At 40.8% G+C, this 19403-nt stretch overlaps 1 protein-coding gene across 1 annotated transcript in view; it reads right to left on the bottom strand.

Annotated features, from left to right (window-relative positions):
• Positions 1-19403, bottom strand: part of PIGN (phosphatidylinositol glycan anchor biosynthesis class N) — a 96189-nt gene that overhangs the window by 63032 nt on the left and 13754 nt on the right. Inside the window, exons 5-9 of the mRNA XM_009279210.2 lie at positions 15812-15936; positions 14423-14553; positions 10433-10549; positions 4504-4544; positions 2516-2575 (exon numbers count right to left, since the gene is read on the bottom strand). Coding sequence (XP_009277485.1) covers positions 2516-2575; positions 4504-4544; positions 10433-10549; positions 14423-14553; positions 15812-15936 — 474 coding nt within the window. The remainder of the gene's footprint in view (positions 1-2515; positions 2576-4503; positions 4545-10432; positions 10550-14422; positions 14554-15811; positions 15937-19403) is intronic.

Here is a 19403-nt window from a genome sequence, read left to right as displayed (position 1 = left end):
ACTTCAAATTACTGCTGAAATAACTACTGTAATTCCTTTGAAAATACTATTCTTGCATAATTTCTCAACTTTACAGGGACTGTTCATAATATCCCAGCTCCTACAGAAATGCAAAAAAGGTAAATAAAAGAAGTCATTATTAAAGTATATACTATATAGTAATACAACCTCAACTTCTAATTAGAAGCCATTTTTGAAATACCTAAAAGTCTTCCATTAAAAGACATGCCTGGGCCTGACTCACCCAGTACTCATGATGGGAAAGCGAGCAGTTCCTCTGCCACCCTATGTTGGGCAGCTTTCCTCACGTGACCAGCAGTGAGTGCAGGATAGGGGGACAGAATTTGGGGCAGAGTCTCCAGAAGAAATATTTCGAGAAATGTGCTGTAAATAAGTGTTTTAAAAATGAAACAAGCAGCATGAAAGCACACTAATGTAATGCTAATTGTCAATTAGATATTTATGAGACAACCTTTGGACTATGTAATAATATATGAAGGAAATTCAAAGAAAGAGCCATCTCACAGTGAGGGCACTCACTGTTCACTAAGTTAGAGGCACAAGATACCATATGAAGAAAGTACACTAGTTTAAACAAGAAATAATTAAGCATTAAATTGCAGGAACCAGCTTGTTTACAGGCTCAGCTTTCATGATCAAAATCAAGTGTTATTCAAACCATATTGCATTTTTACCATCCCTAAAAACCAAAGTAACAAAAAATTTTTATGTAGCTCAAGAGTATAAAGTTGCAGATTAGAAGAGAATCAGCTGCCTTTCCAATTGAAAGCACTATACAATATATAAAAGATTGAGTTTATGCTCTGAAGACATATACATAAAGCTAAAACTACAAGCAGTCCCCATACCCTACAGCACTTTTCCGAATTTATAATCTTCCCCCTCACACGCCTCAAGTCTTGTCCCCAAAACCTCTTTGCGAGCAGATTTCTATAATATGGAAAAACGTTTGTACTTCTTACCACAGAATTCAGGGGGAAAGGCACACCAATAAGGGAAGCCATCAGCGGTGCTATATCAGCCTGTGCAAATAGAAGCATCCCCATTTTAAGATAGTTCCAGCTTCTACAGCTAATAAATTCAGTTTAATTTTAATGTATCTGCATTTACAAAAGTAAATGGTATAATACTGTGAAGTTATGACACACAAAACTCCTTTATAAACAGAATTCAGGGGGAAAGGCACACCAATAAGGGAAGCCATCAGCGGTGCTATATCAGCCTGTGCAAATAGAAGCATCCCCATTTTAAGATAGTTCCAGCTTCTACAGCTAATAAATTCAGTTTAATTTTAATGTATCTGCATTTACAAAAGTAAATGGTATAATACTGTGAAGTTATGACACACAAAACTCCTTTATAATTTTTTTTTTTTTTTAGTTTCCAGTAGTCATCATGGCATGATTAGATTCAAAATGTGAGGTCCACTACTGGATAAGCCTTCAAAAATACATTTAGTAAAACCCCACTGTATTTATTCACAGGAATTTAGTACCTCCTTCACCGCACTCAGAGGTATACGACTTTTTATGACTATTTATACCACAGAAAGAACTAATTTCATATTTACAGTTTTAAGCAGTACACTGAATATACTGCTTTTCACAGCACTCCTTATCCCGTGTTTCCACGGTGCCGATTACTCACCTTCTCCCCTTCAGAGGGGGATTCTGCACTTTTGTGTGTCCAGTCAGCCCTCAAGAAGGCCCCTCAATCTACACCAAGGCTTCTCATAAAATAAGTTACCAGTACCTTCTACTTCTGATGATAAACACTGGCTCTCACCAGGTTTCTATTTTCCTTTTATATAAAACTATGCACCAAAAAGCTTTGTTTCTCCAACATAAATCTGAAGAAACTACACTGAAGCTACAGGCACTGCTCCAGCCTCAGATCTACTGTGTGGAAGGAGACTCCAAACCATTATTTGTAGAGGACAAAGCAGGTGTAACAGTAAGCAGAAGTCCAGCTTGCTATTTTTACCCGTAACTCCACATGTACCACAGAATATTGGACAAAAGCTCTGTCTTTGGGGACTCCGTTACCCAGAACAAAGCAACACTCAATACTTCTATACAGTCTCAAAATGACATCCCCATAACTCCTGCCAACCTTGAGAGGAAAATTAATCTCTAATTTTGTGCCAAGGCTTTGCTGAAAGCAGCTGATCCAGAACATTCACAAATTCAACCTTCTAGCACAAGTTTATTTCCTTTGTTTTAGCAGGTTTAGAGTCTTTTATTTATATATGTGGTTTCATAGGATGGTAGGAAGTAAGAAGCAAGCTTCAGGTGCACACATATACGTGCATTATCATCATGATCTAAAAAAGCTTGTCTGATTTAGTATCAAGGGTTAGTGTCATCTACCTTTCCCATACCCTACAGCACTTTTCCGAATTTATAATCTTCCCCCTCACACGCCTCAAGTCTTGTCCCCAAAACCTCTTTGCGAGCAGATTTCTATAATATGGAAAAACGTTTGTACTTCTTACCACAGAATTCAGGGGGAAAGGCACACCAATAAGGGAAGCCATCAGCGGTGCTATATCAGCCTGTGCAAATAGAAGCATCCCCATTTTAAGATAGTTCCAGCTTCTACAGCTAATAAATTCAGTTTAATTTTAATGTATCTGCATTTACAAAAGTAAATGGTATAATACTGTGAAGTTATGACACACAAAACTCCTTTATAATTTTTTTTTTTTTTTTAGTTTCCAGTAGTCATCATGGCATGATTAGATTCAAAATGTGAGGCTCCACTACTGATAAGCCTTCAAAAATACATTTAGTAAAACCCCACTGTATTTATTCACAGGAATTTAGTACCTCCTTCACCGCACTCAGAGGTATACGACTTTTTATGACTATTTATACCACAGAAAGAACTAATTTCATATTTACAGTTTTAAGCAGTACACTGAATATACTGCTTTTCACAGCACTCCTTATCCCGTGTTTCCACGGTGCCGATTACTCACCTTCTCCCCTTCAGAGGGGGATTCTGCACTTTTGTGTGTCCAGTCAGCCCTCAAGAAGGCCCCTCAATCTACACCAAGGCTTCTCATAAAATAAGTTACCAGTACCTTCTACTTCTGATGATAAACACTGGCTCTCACCAGGTTTCTATTTTCCTTTTATATAAAACTATGCACCAAAAAGCTTTGTTTCTCCAACATAAATCTGAAGAAACTACACTGAAGCTACAGGCACTGCTCCAGCCTCAGATCTACTGTGTGGAAGGAGACTCCAAACCATTATTTGTAGAGGACAAAGCAGGTGTAACAGTAAGCAGAAGTCCAGCTTGCTATTTTTACCCGTAACTCCACATGTACCACAGAATATTGGACAAAAGCTCTGTCTTTGGGGACTCCGTTACCCAGAACAAAGCAACACTCAATACTTCTATACAGTCTCAAAATGACATCCCCATAACTCCTGCCAACCTTGAGAGGAAAATTAATCTCTAATTTTGTGCCAAGGCTTTGCTGAAAGCAGCTGATCCAGAACATTCACAAATTCAACCTTCTAGCACAAGTTTATTTCCTTTGTTTTAGCAGGTTTAGAGTCTTTTATTTATATATGTGGTTTCATAGGATGGTAGGAAGTAAGAAGCAAGCTTCAGGTGCACACATATACGTGCATTATCATCATGATCTAAAAAAGCTTGTCTGATTTAGTATCAAGGGTTAGTGTCATCTACCTTTTTTTCTTCCTTTACAGTACAAACTGTCTAAATTGCTAAGTGGCTGGGCCATAATCACAGTCCCTGTTGAAAAAAAAACAGTTTAACAGTATAGCAAGAATTGGTTTTGATTCAATGATGATAGCAACTTCTGGAAAAAGTGACAAAATATAGACAGTGAAATAGATAACTCTGAAAACCTACACTGAACATACGCATGGATAACTTAAGTGTAGCAAAAAGCATACAGCAGATGCCCACTAACTTGGGAAACATGGTCATCAGACCATGCTTTCTTTATAAGTAGCTGGGCACCTTCATAGGAGACACCAAGGTGTAAGCTCAGCTCCAGAACAGTTTTGAAGTAGAAAGTAGAGGGAAAGAATCACAAATTACTTCTAAAGGTTTGCAAAAGCAAATCCCACTCTGAAAACATGTTAGATGCTATTCCAATTACTTTCAGATAACGCACTGAGTTTTCAAGGAGTACCTGGCATATTGTACTGCACTCCTTCTACAATGGCATATGATCACATAACTAAAAATAGCGTGATAATGCATCTTCAGGAAGAGAAGTTGTACATAGCTGCCACATGGATTAACAAGCAATTTAAACTTTTTCATATTACGTTCAGTATGGGTGCAGTTCCTGCAACTCTAACATTTAAGTAACGCATTCCAGGGAAATGCTACATCAGTGTGATCATTCACTCAAATTCCATTAATCAGTTTAAATCACACAAAACTCATAATTTAAGGTGAAAATTTATGAGCTATTAAAATAGATATGTTTGATACCTGATTGACATCCAGCCTCTTCAAGTTCTCCAGTTTCCATTCTGCAAGAAATAACAGAGCACATGAACAGCTGATCTACACAGATTTGAAAGGGATAATTCAGTTGCCATTTAATGTCTTGTTGCCGTTTTCAGTAAAGTGCTGTTACTAAAGAAAATTATAATTTGCCTGTAGGATGCTAGCTCAAGAGGGGTTACAGATGGAACTCAACAGGCAGAAACAATAAAATGCATTCGTTTCAGTTCACATTTTCTTTTATCCATCAGGATAAATTGCTGCCTGCAATTGTGACCCAGATCAGTTGAAGAAAGTCCAAGGTTTTTATTTTTTTTCAGTACAGTATAGAAAGTGATGTATTACTTCCTGTGCCAATTAAAAGACTCAAACTTGCGTTTAGGAGAAGGGCTGTTTAAATCTCTTCAATAGTTTTTAAAAAAGGTTAACCCAAGGTCCCCAATATACTGGTACAGAGTGGTACAAACATACTTCATGTCTGCCATAAGCAATACCGGCCAAGAGCGAGCTCAAGGGAAAAGTTCAACGATTTGGCAATCATAACAACTACAATGAAGGCAGAGACAGAGCCAAATGTACAAGCCCCTAAAGCTGCAGTACATCATACAAAAAGCTGGTTCAAAACAGTATCTTCCTGCTCTCCATTAGCCTCTAAGGAAATAAAGAAATTGCCTGTTTTCTTTGGGGGTGGAGAGTTATTTAAAAATAGAGTTTAGCAGGTTTTATTTTTTCCCCCATGTCTTCTTTTCCTAATGTTTAAATTCGCTGCCCCGCTACCCACAGTAATAATGTGAGCAGGAAAAAAAAAAAAACAAACCCCCCCCCCAAAACAACCAAAAAAGATGAGACACAGCTTTTTTTTTTAATTCAAGCTTAAAAAAAAAATCAGATACACAGGAAAACACGATAGGGGCTGAAACAGACTTGCTGATACAGTACTTAAAATACTGTCAGTGACCTACCTAAAGCAGATCTCAAGTACAGCAGTAAAGACGTTGGGGGCACCTACGTTAAACTTGCGAACCAAACTTAGTGTTAGCAACAGGGGCACAGCCACCTTCCTCAGTACACACAGAAAGCTAAATGGGCCAGTCACCGCCCTGCTAACGCCGCTTGCTGAAATGACACCGCAGAAACAGCACAGACGGAAGCAGGAGTCTGCTTAGTACCTCAGACCACTGACAGTGTAGCCATGTTGCCCAAAATTATCCTTTGGGTTTATGTGAAGTGCAAGTTTAAATGCACCAGAAACAGGCTTCATGAAGAATACTGGTAAACCATCATTCAAAGGTCTGGCTCAATCTCATTTATTTTCTCTGAACAGGCATTCAAATCCTAGACCATACCACCCTTTCTTCGTCTTTCGATACACCGTCTGTGCCAGACCCAAACCTGTCTCAGCTGAAAACGGCCCAATACAGGAAAAATCCACATTTGCAGCATTGCATGTACCAAACTTATTTTCAGCAATTAGTTCATACCACTGCTAGCTTTGGGGTCTGAATACAGATCCACTGTTATTTGGTCCCAAGAGCACCCTAAAGAGCAGCCATGTACCTGAACAGCAGCGAGACATAGTTACAGTGAGTTCCCATGGCAACGCAGGGGAACTATTGTCAGCATTAATCATGAATTGTGTTAAACTCACACCGAAATGAGCAAGTTTGCTTCCTTTTGCTTCCCAGAAAAGGAAATGGGTTTATATTTCTAGAGATACAGACTTTCACCCATATTTCTATTATATAAATGCATTGTTTGTTTTCCTTTAAATAACGTTTTCCAATAAAAAATGTTGGAAAACTGTCTACACGCACACAACGTGCTTAAGGCAGGAAGAAACTGTAGCTCTGCTATAGAAACATCTAGCTTTGTCAGAAGCTTTTACATCTCTGCTTCTCCTACTCAGATATTCCCAAAAGGCACAGACTTGAAGTCATCTGCCTTGGACCAGGAGCTGTAAGACACTGAGCCCAGGAGCTCCCAAGGACTGGGACACACCTGCAGACCAGCCAGTCCAGGCTGTAACTCCCAGGACTGAGATGCCTTGGGTGTACGTGCTGCCCACACTGGTTTACAATTCCAGCTCACTGTCTAGGTTTCCTGTACAGTGCTACGCAGAGTTTTCCACCCACTTGATAAGGTTTTTTTTTTTCTTTATCCTGCCCTGCTTTTACTGCAGCCCGCTGGGCAGTCAGATGCAAACAGTCCAGGGGAAACAGCAGGGTAGCACCAGTTCAAGAAGAGGCTGAGGCTACATGAACCAAAGAAAATCTCACGTAAAACCTTACAGAAGCAAAACCAGTGAAGGGGTACACTGAACTCCCTCAACCATGGCAAAGCAGGCTGAACCCCCTCCAAAACAGGGATGTGTATAGATGAAAACAACCACCCCACGTACTTCTGCTGCAGAAGGCTGTGCCTTCACCTACAAGCTCCTCTGGACTCGTGCTCCAGGGCCACCTGGTGGGGCCTGCACTGAGGAGGCGGGGAGCAGCTCTGTATTCTCTTTCTTTCTGAAGAGGGGTCAAGCCAACAGCCAAATGCGTAATACTACACGTCGCTCACAAGTTGCAGGGCTGCCATCACAAATCTTTCCAAGATGATTGGTGACAGCCAGCATGGCTTCATTAAGGGCAAATCATGCCTGACAAATTTGGTGGCCTTCTATGACACAGGTACAGCATTGGTGGATAAAGGAAGAGCAACTGACGTCATCTACCTGGACTTGTCCAAAGCATTTGACACTGTCCTGCATGACATCCTCGTCTCTAAAATGGAGAGACATGGATTTGACAGATGGACCATTCGGTGGATAAGGAATTGGCTGGATGGTCACACTCAAAGAGTTGCAGTCAATGGCTCAATATCCAAGTGGAGACCAGTGACAAGTGGCATTCGTCAGGGGTAGGTATTGAGACCGGTGCTGTTTAACATCTTTGTCGGCAACATGGACAGTGGGATTGAGTGCACCCTCAGCAAGTTTGCTGACGACACCAAGCTGTGTGGTGTGGTCATGGAGGGAAGGAGTGCCATCCAGAGGGACCTTAACAGGCTAGAGAGGTGGGCCTGTGCAAACCACATGAAGTTCAACAAGGCCAAGTGCGAGGTCCTGCACATGGGTCGGGGCAATCCCAAACACAAATATAGGCTGGGCAGAGAATGGATTCAGAGCAGCCCTGAGGAGAAGGACTTGGGGGTGTTGGTTGATGAGAAGGTCAACATGACCTGGCAATATGCGCTTGCAGCCCAGAAAGCCAACCATATCCTGGGCTGCATCAAAAGAAGTGTGACAAGCACGTCGAGGGAAGTGATTCTCCCCCTCTACTCTGCTCTCATGCAGCGGTCTCCAGGACCCCACCTGGACTACTGTGTTAAGCTCTGGGGCCCCCACCTTAAGCAGGACATGGACCTGTTGGAGCAGGTCCAAAGAAGGGCCACAAAGATGATCAGAGGGCTGGAGCACCTCTCCTGTGAAGACAGGTTGAAAGAGTTGGGGTTGTTCAGCCTGGAGAAGAGAAGGCTTCAGGGAGACCTTATAGCAACCTTCCAGTACCCGAAGGGGGCCTACAAGAAAGCTGGAGAGGGACTTTTTACAAGGGCATGTAGGGATAGGACAAGGGGTAATGGCTTTAAACTGAAAAAGGGTAGATTTAGATTAGATATAAGGAAGAAATCCTTCACTATGAGGGTGGTGAGGCACTAGAACAGGTTGCCCAGAGAAGTTGTGGATGCCCTATCCCTGGAAGTGTTCAAGGCCAGGTTGGATGAGGCTTTGAGCAACCTAGTCTAGTGGAAGGTGTCCCTGCCCATGGCAGGGGGGTTGGAACTAGATGATCTTTAAGGTCGCTTCCAACCCAAACCATTCTATCATTCTATGATTGCATGGCCAGGCCTGAGGGAAGGCAGAGCACAGGTGAAGGGACTGATGAGGAGAAGGCTGTCATCCCAGAGCAGACACTGTGCCCTTCCGCCCATCCAAGGAGCACATTAATCTTTCTATGACAAATTGGACAGACTAAGTCCTGCCTGTTGGCACTGCCTTTGGGGGTATCGACCCTCAATGGCAATGATGAGAGGAGAGACAATTCACTGAGCTGCCTACAGCCTGCTTGCACTGAACAGAGCATAAGAAGTTTGTCAGCATTAGAAATATTCTGCTGTTTCCATGAACTCGGAGAAATTAGGAAGGACTGTCAATAGATGCAAGAACTTGAACATTGGTGCATGCAATCACAAATATAAGTCAGACACCCGCATACATCAGTGACACAGCAGTCTTGAAAACGCTCTCCTCTCCTGCACAATCTCAGCTGCATTTGTATGGAGCAGGAAAGGCAAATTCAAAGAACTCTTCAAGAGACCTCTTTTAAGCATCTTTTCTTTCATATGCTAGCTTTGTGAAAATACCTGGGATTGTAACTTAATGGAGTAGCTGAACTGTATTGACCTGCGAAAGTGCCAAGTTCCATTTCAACAATTTTTTCTTTACTTTTAAGCTACGTAGCCTACTAGAAGCTATAATGTACTACCATAGAGAGAATAGTCAGTTTTTAAGAAGATACTTATTACTCAAATAGAGATTCAAACTCCCAAGATACTCAGAGAGACTCAAATCTCCAATAGAGATTACCCCGGCAATTAAGAACCTGTAAAGGTAGTGTCTAAACAGACCAACAACATGCTCGACAGCTGGGAAGCTGCAGAGCAAGTCCAGAATGAAGGGAGGAGTTTCTGATGTTTGCTTTGGGGTGTTTGGTTTTTTGTCTGATTGTTGGTTTGTCTTTTTTTTTTTTTTTAAACCATCAGCAGGAAAAAATGAAGCAGGCACAGCAGGGTGCAGACACATTCCCTCCTTTAAGAAAATACACATTTCCTAACAGATGACAGCCAAAAAGCTTTCCCTATTGTGTACCTGGAAGTCAGCTCAATACTCATCTTTTTTGAAATGCTCTCACACCATTTTCATCACTACATGAAATCAAACACTGAGGTTTGTACTAAAGCTGGTAAGAATCAAGGAAACTGACAGCTGTAAAAATCAACTATTACAGATCAACCCTTAGAAACAACAAGTGTCCTTAGAATTCTTGCAGATCGCCATCACAGACACCAAAATCAGTTGGTTTTACTCTGTTTTCTATTTTTTATTCTACAACTCATTTTCAATTTTGTCAAAGATGTCATAGTTTTATAGCAGCAGTTAATCACAAAGAGTGAAATGTTTGCATGGTCTATATCTGAGAAGTCCTGTTTGTCTAATCTGTTACCAAATACCTTTTCAAGAGCAGGGCAGGGTTAAGACCTCAGGGCTGAAGTCATTTTTGCCTGTTTTCTCTTCTCTGATGTAGCTTGACAAACAATCCAATAAAATAGAAAGTCATTACCTCACTGATTGCAAGTAACAACCTGACAGATTCAAGGCACCTTAAGAAACAGAACAGGCTACAAGAATGGGTCACATGAAAGAGGAAGAGCTTGCACAGTTTAATCACAAATGGTTCTAGAAATCCATTGATATTCCAGAAAGTCCCCAGGGTTGTGCTGTGAAGCTAGAAAAGAGTCTTAGGACATGTCAGCTTATCATGTTTCTGTACAAATAGCTTTTAACCTCTGGGAGTCTTCCTAAGAATTAAGTCTCCTCTGGAACGAAGTTTTAGGAGTATGAATAGCCTCCAGTACTGAAAGAGAGAAAGTCTTCAACTCTATGATTAGAAAAGAAAACCGACTCTGATATTATCTACCCAATTTTGCAATATCTTCCATAGGCATGCCCTGTCACCTTTTCTTTCCACACCACACAAAGCAAGTCATATTTACTGTAATGGAACAAAAGTCAGTGAAGATCAACAGGTGTAATGGTTAAACACCTCCCTTTCCACCAAAATCTTGCACTTAAGTTTTATATTTTACCTACCTTTCAAAAAATTATCTTCAAAGAACTGGGATGTTACTTTCTGTGGATAATTCACCCCAGCACCCCAAACAATCAGTGGTGTTAAAGTTTCTGAGGGATGACCAGCTCCATGGGATCCTAAGATACACCAAACAAAAAAAAAAAGTGTAAACTTTAAGACACATGGTGTAAAAACAAACAAAACCTATATATATGTACAAATGTACTAAGTTCTTGTTACAGTACACATACAAAAATCCTGTTACAGACAACCTATTCCAGCTTCATAGCTTGTTTTTATGCCACTAACAATAAAGGCTAAATTCAAGTTGCAAGTTGGGAAATCGATACCACTTAAGTCAAGCCTATAAAGATATAACTTTGTATATTAAAAAACCCAAACTGTTAACATACAGAAACTAAAGCCAAAGTATTTGAAAACCTCAAGCTGTAGAGGAGTTACCTGCTCAAAACACGTGCGTGTGCTATCCTGAGCATCCCATGGAAACCAGGGATGGTTGATTTGAGTAAAGTTAAGCATGTGCCCAAAAAAATCACATAGAACTGATCTCTGGTCCCCAGGTAAGGATTAGACTTCCATTTCAAAACCAGGAGACAATATACATTGCAACTGTCATCCTTTCCCCAGTGATACAAGTTCATTTTTAAGGTTTTAAAGCCTGGTAGCACACTCCTTAAGTTGATAAAACATGACTTCCTTCCCCGGGGAAATTAATTCCCTCCAGATTAACATATCAGCTGCCAAAAGGAAAAAGCTTTAAAACTGTGATGTCTCAACAGCTGCTGCACTGAAGCAGAAGCCACACAAGCTTGAAAGAAACACTGGTCATTGAACTCAGTGGGTGAGGTACCACAGCAGTGAGATAACCCAGTCTCAAAGGGAATGACATTGTTATACAAAACCTATGCCGGTCACTGCATGGTCTACAAGATTATACATTTTCCTTGTATTTGCATAGACACACACTCTTCCCTCTCTGTGTGTCTGTATACAAAGGACAGAGAATAACACTGTCTTAAGGACAGCTTTTTTTTTTTTTTAAAAAAAAAACCAAACAAACCAGAATTGGGAATAGCATTGAGGCTGTACGACAATCACTATGGCAGAGCTGAAGAGCCAGCTTTCCTTTCCTTAAACAGCCCTAAGCTTAAGAACATACAGGTATGGGAATAAGATTTCCGATGTTCAGAAATCGCTTGGAAGGCACTCTCTGGGCTCAAAAGCAGCAACAATTGCTCTTCTTTGCAGAGCTTGGGAAAAAAGCAGATGGAGACAGCGCTTCCTCCATCTTCCAGGCATCAGTTATTTCCTTCTATTGCAGGAGGAAAGTGCAATTTTTGGTGAGCTTTCATTTTAGCCAAGCCACCAGCTCCATCAGCATTTTACTGAGACTCTGCCTCCATGAATACTTTAAGGCAGATACAGCTGAAAGAGGCAGCTGTATCCACCCTCCCCCTGTAATAAGAACCAGGTTTCAGCCTGATCTGAATTATAAGAGGGGGGAAAAAAAATATTTAATTTTCAGCTGGGTCAGTTCCCTGTTCCACCTCTCAGCACCCTCCAAACACACCTTTTCAGGGGTAAAGGGAGGGAAACAGTGCTGCTGTTTAGTTTTCTGTTCTCTGGTCCAGCGTACCACACAGTAGTACTTGTGCCAGGATGGTAGCAGGAACAAGTGGCCAAGGTGAGGGTGGGTGTGGGACCACCTATGTTGGTGCTCAGCAGTTCCATCTGAGATCAGCTTAAAGCAACATCATGGAGTCAGACTGAGAAAGCAAGTGATTTTATTGGTCTTTGCCAACAACCACAGTTTCTTTGATCACGTCAAGTTCAGAACATGTTCTCTTCCCTAATAGGTCCCCCCTGCCCTTTTAATTTTTAATTTATTTTAAAACTGGTGCACATCCCATGCTGCAAAAAACCACTGAAAGACTGCAGCAGTTGCTGATACTACAAGCTCAAATAAAAAGCTACTGAACTAGCCTTCTGACTGCTGGCTATGGCCTGAGCATCATCTCTGGGTTTGCTCTCGGACTCACTGAAGTCAACTTTAAAGTTGATCTTCTGGCAGAAGATCAAGCTTTTTCTTCAAGACAGAAAGAGATGACAGAAAACTATGACAGACCAGTGGTTCTCAAAGCCTGAAGAGTTACTCCTATCACCTTTTATTCCTCCTTCAAAGGATCCAGTACATAACGAGAACACCCCAGCAGCACACTCTGGCAGCGAGGAAGACCAACAGCACCCCAGGCTGCGTTAACAGGAGCACGGTCCAGGGAAGGGATTATCCTCCTCTAACTCAGTACCTGTGAGATAACCTCTAGGCATTGGATCCAATTGTGGGCCCCTCCACTACAGGAAAGACATCAACCATCTGGAATGAGCTCAGTGGGGGGCCTCCAAATTGGTAGGACGAGCACTTGTCCTGTGAGGAGAGGCTAAGGGACTGGGACTTGTTCAGCCTGGAGAAGAAATGGCTTTAGGGAGGATGTAACAGAGCATCTTGCCTGTACCCCACTGCAAGGGGGTTTGAGAGAAGATGGAGCCAGGGTCTCACTGCGGTACATGATGGGAGGATGAAAGAGAACAGGCATAAGTTGAAACAAAGGAGGTTCAGATTGCAGATAAAGAAAACCTTTTCCCCTGCCATGAGGGCAGGCAAGCAGCAGAACAGGCTGCCCAAAGGGGTCGCGTAGGCTCCAGCCTTGGAGGTTTTAAAGGCCCTGCTGGATAAAGCCCAAGCAACTGTGTCTGATCCCAAAGCCGATCCTGCTTTGAGTAGGTGGTTGGACCTCCTGAAGTCCCTATGACCATATATCATATAAATATATAAAAATATATACACACCTCCCTTATAAAAACATTATGAAATGATTACTTGAAATAGACAAAAAAATATATGCCAGAATTAAAATTTTATTGCAAGTGGCAATCAGCTCAACAGTAAATAATACTCAAAATGGACTATTTTGCAAATGAGCAGATGCTAATTAGGCTGATTTTGAATAAATATATGAATATTTTTGTCATCTCTGATGACAGAAAAAGTCTGCATCCCTTCCATTTAAAAAGTTTAGGATTTCACACACAGAATAAGATGCTGAATTTTGCCAAGACTATGCCTGAAGCATCCTTGGTTCAAAAGTATCACAGTTAGGAGTTACAAACACACACAGCATTGGAAGAGAGACTTATCACTTGCACACAAGGACAGGAGTGTTCTTAAAATTATTGAAAAAAGAAAAAGGAGGAAAAAAAAATTGTCTAAATGGGTTCACCACCGTAAACTTCTCATCTGCCCTTAACCTACTTACGCCAAAATTGCCTCAAGTCATTCAGCCGCTGTGGTCATGCCCTTCACAAATGCCCTCTGTGGATACCAGCCTGGCTGGCCACCTGCCTCACTCTCTGTACTCTCAGCTGCTCCACCTAGTCTCCAGCACCAGTCTCCTCTAGAAAGATCACACAGCAGTCCCATCCTTTCTGCTCTGCCTAGAAGGCCAAAATAAGCAAAAAGATCCCCCCCCTCAAGTTTTTCACCAGCTCCTGGACAGATTTACCACCTTCTCCAGGTGCTTCAGAGCACCAAAGTGAAAACTATATCTCCCACATGGGCTAGAACAAGACCAACTTTGCTATTGGCAGCCAAATAACACAATCTCCTCCTGCTTGGGCTAGTTTTCTACAGGGAGGCTCTGACAGAGGTGGTATTCAAGTCTTTTTATCCCTACTAGCAGCCACTAAGGGAGTTAAGTTTTACCCTATTAATTTTCTTTTTTCTGTCCAGATATGCAACTCAGCTGTCACAGGGCTGATGAGGGCCCCTGCAGCCAATTAACCATTTCGTAATTTGCATGGGTTTCATATACAAGCAACACTTAGGATATCAAATCAAAGTAGAGGCTCCAAAGCTTCTAATGGGACAGAGCTCTAATCACACTCCAGATACTCGCCCATAAACTCAGCTGACTCAACATTTTAAGACTCACCCCAATCTGTCATTCCATGGTCAGAAGTTAAAATAAATGCAGTTTTTCCATCATTTCCATAGAAATTGTCAATCATCGAAGCAATTTCTTTTACACCCTCGTCAACTTTTTTAATGTTCTCCTTGTATTCCCTAGAAAAGTAAGACAAAATGTTGTTAGATTCAAGGTGGCTCTCACACTTGGTATAAAGTTATCCATGGTCATAATGCCCAGTCCTTTGATTATACACAGCTTTATCCTCTGCAGAACCTCAAGCTAACAAAAGGCATCCTAGATGTAAAATCTCTCCTCCTCTAAGTTTTATGCGAGATACTAAATTGTCACAGCACAGTTTGAAGGTTCCTGAAACTACAGTCTCAAATGTATGTTTATTTGTATTTCAAATCTGACCTGTCCTCGATGGAAGACTATAATTTAATCACCCACAGCTATCAGGCAAGTTAAGGAGAATGCCAAAACTAAGGAATTCTGGAAACTCAAGCACCTTAGATTGTAAGTTTCAAAAATTACTTTAAGCCAGTAACTAAATAGCAAAGAAAGATCTCACCATGCAGGGACTGTTTTGAGATGATTCACAGATCAGCACAGATCCCAGAGTTTTGTGGAATAAAGGCTAAACCAAAAATTTGTATATTTTTAGAAAAAGTGACCATGATTAACTTTCAGCCAACTAATTTTCTATTTGTTGCTGTTGCTAAATTCAGTTTTAAAACTCTATCTTCAAAAAATCATAACAAAAAGAACGAGACATACAGCAAGTATGAACTTTGGAATGATGTAGGAAATCAGAGCAAGGATTTTGAAAGTATGCAAGGATCAAGAGAAAGACACAATATCCTACCTTCAAAGCATGTGAGGAAATGAAAAGAAAGTTCTCAAATAACGTACTTCAAGATGAATTAGTGACGAGTACTGTTAATCTAAACTCTTCTCTTTGTTCAAGTGTCCTAAGAAAGCTAAAACATAATGCTAGAACTTGCAGCCATTATTCCTGAGCTTACTGTTGTCTAAAAATTCAACCATACCATTTCAGCCACGGGGAATTCAAGAACTGTTTCCATTTTATATTTAAAACTGCAATTTCCTACATATCCTCTTGATTATGTGTTGACTATAACTAAGATGATCTGCTAAAAATCAGACTTGAGTACAGAAGTATAACCAGGCACATGGTATATAGCAAAAAATCTGTCACTTCTACAGAGGAGACCTTAAAAACAAAAAACCCCAGAAAATTCAGACCATAAGTAATCACGGTGATATATATGACCTATTGTAGAAACCCTCAAGACTGCAAGTCTTGTTTCAGGCTTCATAAATAGCACTGTTAAAAAAGTTACTGTATCCATTTAAAACTAATAAGAAAGATATGCTTAATATCTCAATTACCTTGAGTTTGGCCGATGAGCATGTCCATTTGTGTCTATGCCTAGCAAATGCAGGAACAGAACCACTTTCTCTTCATTCAGTGCAGAGAACAATGTTTGATTACTTCTGGAAGAATTAAAGAAGCTCTGTATGGAATAAGCCATTAAAATATCAATCTGAGCACAATGGAAAAAGATGACAGGCAGTCTACTAAAACTAAAACGCAGCTGTTTTCATATCAAAATACTAGTAGTTATTAGAATTATGAAAGAGAAAAATTAATTACTTCCCAATTTACTTCTTGGAGGATAACTACCATCAATACAGTCAGTCCAAAGTTTCAGCCTAAGACAGGCAACACTCCTCAAGTGGAGGGGTCTTTTTGTTTGATTTTGGGGTTTTTTTTTTTGAATGTTATTCGAGTTTCTTTAGGCAAAAACACCAGATAACTTTGTCTCCTATGTAATCACAACTATGCACCATTCCTGAGATCCACTTATGGCTTTATATTTCCATTGATTTACTGATTTCAAGCTAGAAGCAAAGGTCTCAAATACTCTTGCTCTGGTAGCAGGTTCTGCAGGACTGAGATACCAAGCTACCACTCGTTTGCTGAAACCAAATTAAAACAGAACAAAACAAGACACACTTTGCAAATACATGAACTACAGAACATACATCTGCCTTGCACATGTCCTACTTAAGCATCCCTGAGGCAGATGCTGGGGGGATTTTCCCCTTAGATTGAATGAGTCTTGACATAGCTATTCTGTGTTAGACCAGCCGTATTACAGCAATGCAAAATGCAGGCAGACAGTTATTCCAGCATGATCTCCTTAGTAGCAGCACTGCCCAAGGAAACAAAATTGGGTAGGGTTTTAGTTCAAAGAGCATCCAGAGAACTTTTCAGTACACTAATATAAAGGAAAGCGTCTTTGAATTTCACACAAGAGTCCACAGAAAATGCTGGTAGAGCCAGTGAACCATTTCTGCCACCAGAAGACAGAGCAGTCCATCACACACCTGTGATAGCAGTGGAGCTCTTAAAAACTAAAGCTCACACCCTGTGTAAACAACAGTCACTGTACCGAGAGGAAGACCAAACTGGCAGCAAGAGTATCACAGTAAGCTGTGTCAGGAAAGCATGGCAGTACACAATTCCACCTTTTTTTCCCCCCTGAATATACACAAGCCGCATGGACTAATATTTGCAGGCTCCCAACTTCAGCTTTTGTCCAAACAAAATCATGACCAAAGTTGAGAGATATTTTAAATAAAGATACAAGAACAAAATCTGATCACATTCAATAGCAATAGAATTATTTTTATGGAGATTTCCATTTCTCACAGGGGTCTGTCCACCTGCACATATTTGACCGCAGACTGAAGCAGCCTTCCAGAGCACACCAGTAATTTGCAGGATACAGTATAACTCTGTTTTCTTATTTTTAATTAAGTAAAAGGAAACAACATATCAAAACAGACAAACAGGAAACTCACAAAATTAAATCGTAACATGTAGATCAATATTAGAAGGCAGGCATTTTTCTATCACAGACTGATTAAGCAAAAGAAACTGTCGTGAGGAAGGCAAGGCCTGAGATTCTCCTCTCCCACCAGACGAGTCCCCATGATGTACTAAAACCACCCCACTCCTCCAGCCCCAGCCACCTCGTAACCCAGAGCAGCAGCAGCCAGAAGAGCTTGCCCAACCTCTGGCTAATTAAGAACGAGACAACAGAAGGAAGATGAGCGCAACCTAAGATGTGGCATCTTTTCCCAGAGCAAATAGCAAACTTTATCCCATGGAACATTTTTTTAAATGGTTTACTGAAAAAAACAAATAGGAAGTTCACCACAAGGAGTTATCTTAGGCTGATAAAGGTGTTGAGTAGGTAAGCAGGACACCAGACAGTAGGGGCAAAAAACACTTCACCTTGCTCTGGAGGTTGCTGAACTGTTTGCCCAGCACTATCCTTATATGTCCTCGTAGCCTGCTAAAGGCCTCTTCTTTTTGGTACTCAGTATTCACAAAACTTGAGACCTACTGCCACTCAACACTAGTTTCCAAGCCACCATTATATGTTATCTATATCTTTCTGTCTCAATTTCTTTTGTTTCCCTTTTATTTGCTCTATTCAGTAACACCACCTCCCTTGCATATTTAAGCCGAATGTCACCAAGAAGTTTCAGGGATGGGAGTAAACAGCAAAGAGGCTGAGAGAACTCAGTTTCTTCAGTGTCAAGAAAAGGCAGCTAAGGAGAGATTTCATTGCTGCCTACAACCGTCTACTGGGAGGGTGAAGAGAATATTGAGCCAGACTGCTCAGAGGGCCTTGGTGATGGGACAAGGGGAAACTCACAATCTGAAGTGCGGGAAATTCCAGTAAGATAAAGAAACTTTTAAAAATTATTTTATAAACCATAACTGTAGCCCGATATTGGAACAGGTGCTCAAGAGGTTGTTAAATTTCTGCCCTTGAAGATGCTCAAAACTTGACCGGGCAAGGCCTGAGCAGCCTGCTCTAACTGGACCTCCTTCATGCAGGGAGTTGGACTCGATGACCACTTCAGCTTTCTTCCATGATTCTGGCAACTTTTCTATGATTTTCTGGCAACTAACAACAACTAATGCCCTGGCTACAACTGATACGCAATTCAGTAAGATCAGCAATGTTTCCCATTAAAATATTCACAGTAAACTGTAAAGTTAATTATAATGTAATACTAATTAAAATATTACAATAGAAGTTTGGTTACAACTATGTGAAATCTTTTAGTATCATCTCCCTCCTTGGATGGGAGAAAGCAAAGAAGAAAAAAGACTACCTAGAAGGTCTAGCAAATACATGATTTACTTATGTCTGAACAAAATATGGACTCCATAGACGTTTAACATAAGTTGTTGGGGACTGTTTGTTCCCCCAAACAGAGCTCTCCATGGAAGCATGATCCTTTAATAGAGCTGGTAAACTGTTGCTGACTGCATGGATGTACAGGGAGAAAGAGACCAAACAAACTTTCTCCTTTCACAAAGCTCTTCCATACATAAATCCAGAACAACTTAATTAAATTGGTTGATTAAAGCTATGCATGCTGATTTGTGCTGATGCAAGAGTTTAAATAGTTATGCCAGTTTTTAGATGCAAAATAAATGTACAAAGACGGGATAAACATATATATGCCAGGCTTATATCAGTTGAGCATGCTCATGCATGAGACTCCTACACATTTAAAATAAATCATTCAACCATTGTACTGCTAGTTAGAGCAGAGCTATCTGTATTGAAATCCACTGGCAGAAATCAACATCAAGTCATGGCACTGTCTACAGAGCTTTCAAGTTTAATATCATTCAGTTCTGGACTCCAGCCCCAACCCTGGCACAGAAGGGACAGTCTCAAGGCTTGGTCTGGCCTTCTTCCAGCAGAAAAAGGCCAAAGGAAGAATGAAGTACTGTGTTCAAAATGAGAAAAGAAAAAAAAAAAATGTTTGCCATCTGCACCTACATGTCCATTTAAGTCAGAAGACATCAACTTGAGCATATCCAACCCTGTGGTCATAATAAATTGTGGTTAGACCATTACTGGGACTCATCTCCGACACTGACTGA

This window comes from Aptenodytes forsteri, unplaced genomic scaffold, assembly GCF_000699145.1.
Source record: "Aptenodytes forsteri isolate BGI_AS27 unplaced genomic scaffold, ASM69914v1 Scaffold81, whole genome shotgun sequence".
NCBI classification, from domain to species: Eukaryota; Metazoa; Chordata; class Aves; order Sphenisciformes; family Spheniscidae; genus Aptenodytes; species Aptenodytes forsteri.
This window is presented reverse-complemented; position numbering and strand designations above follow the sequence as displayed.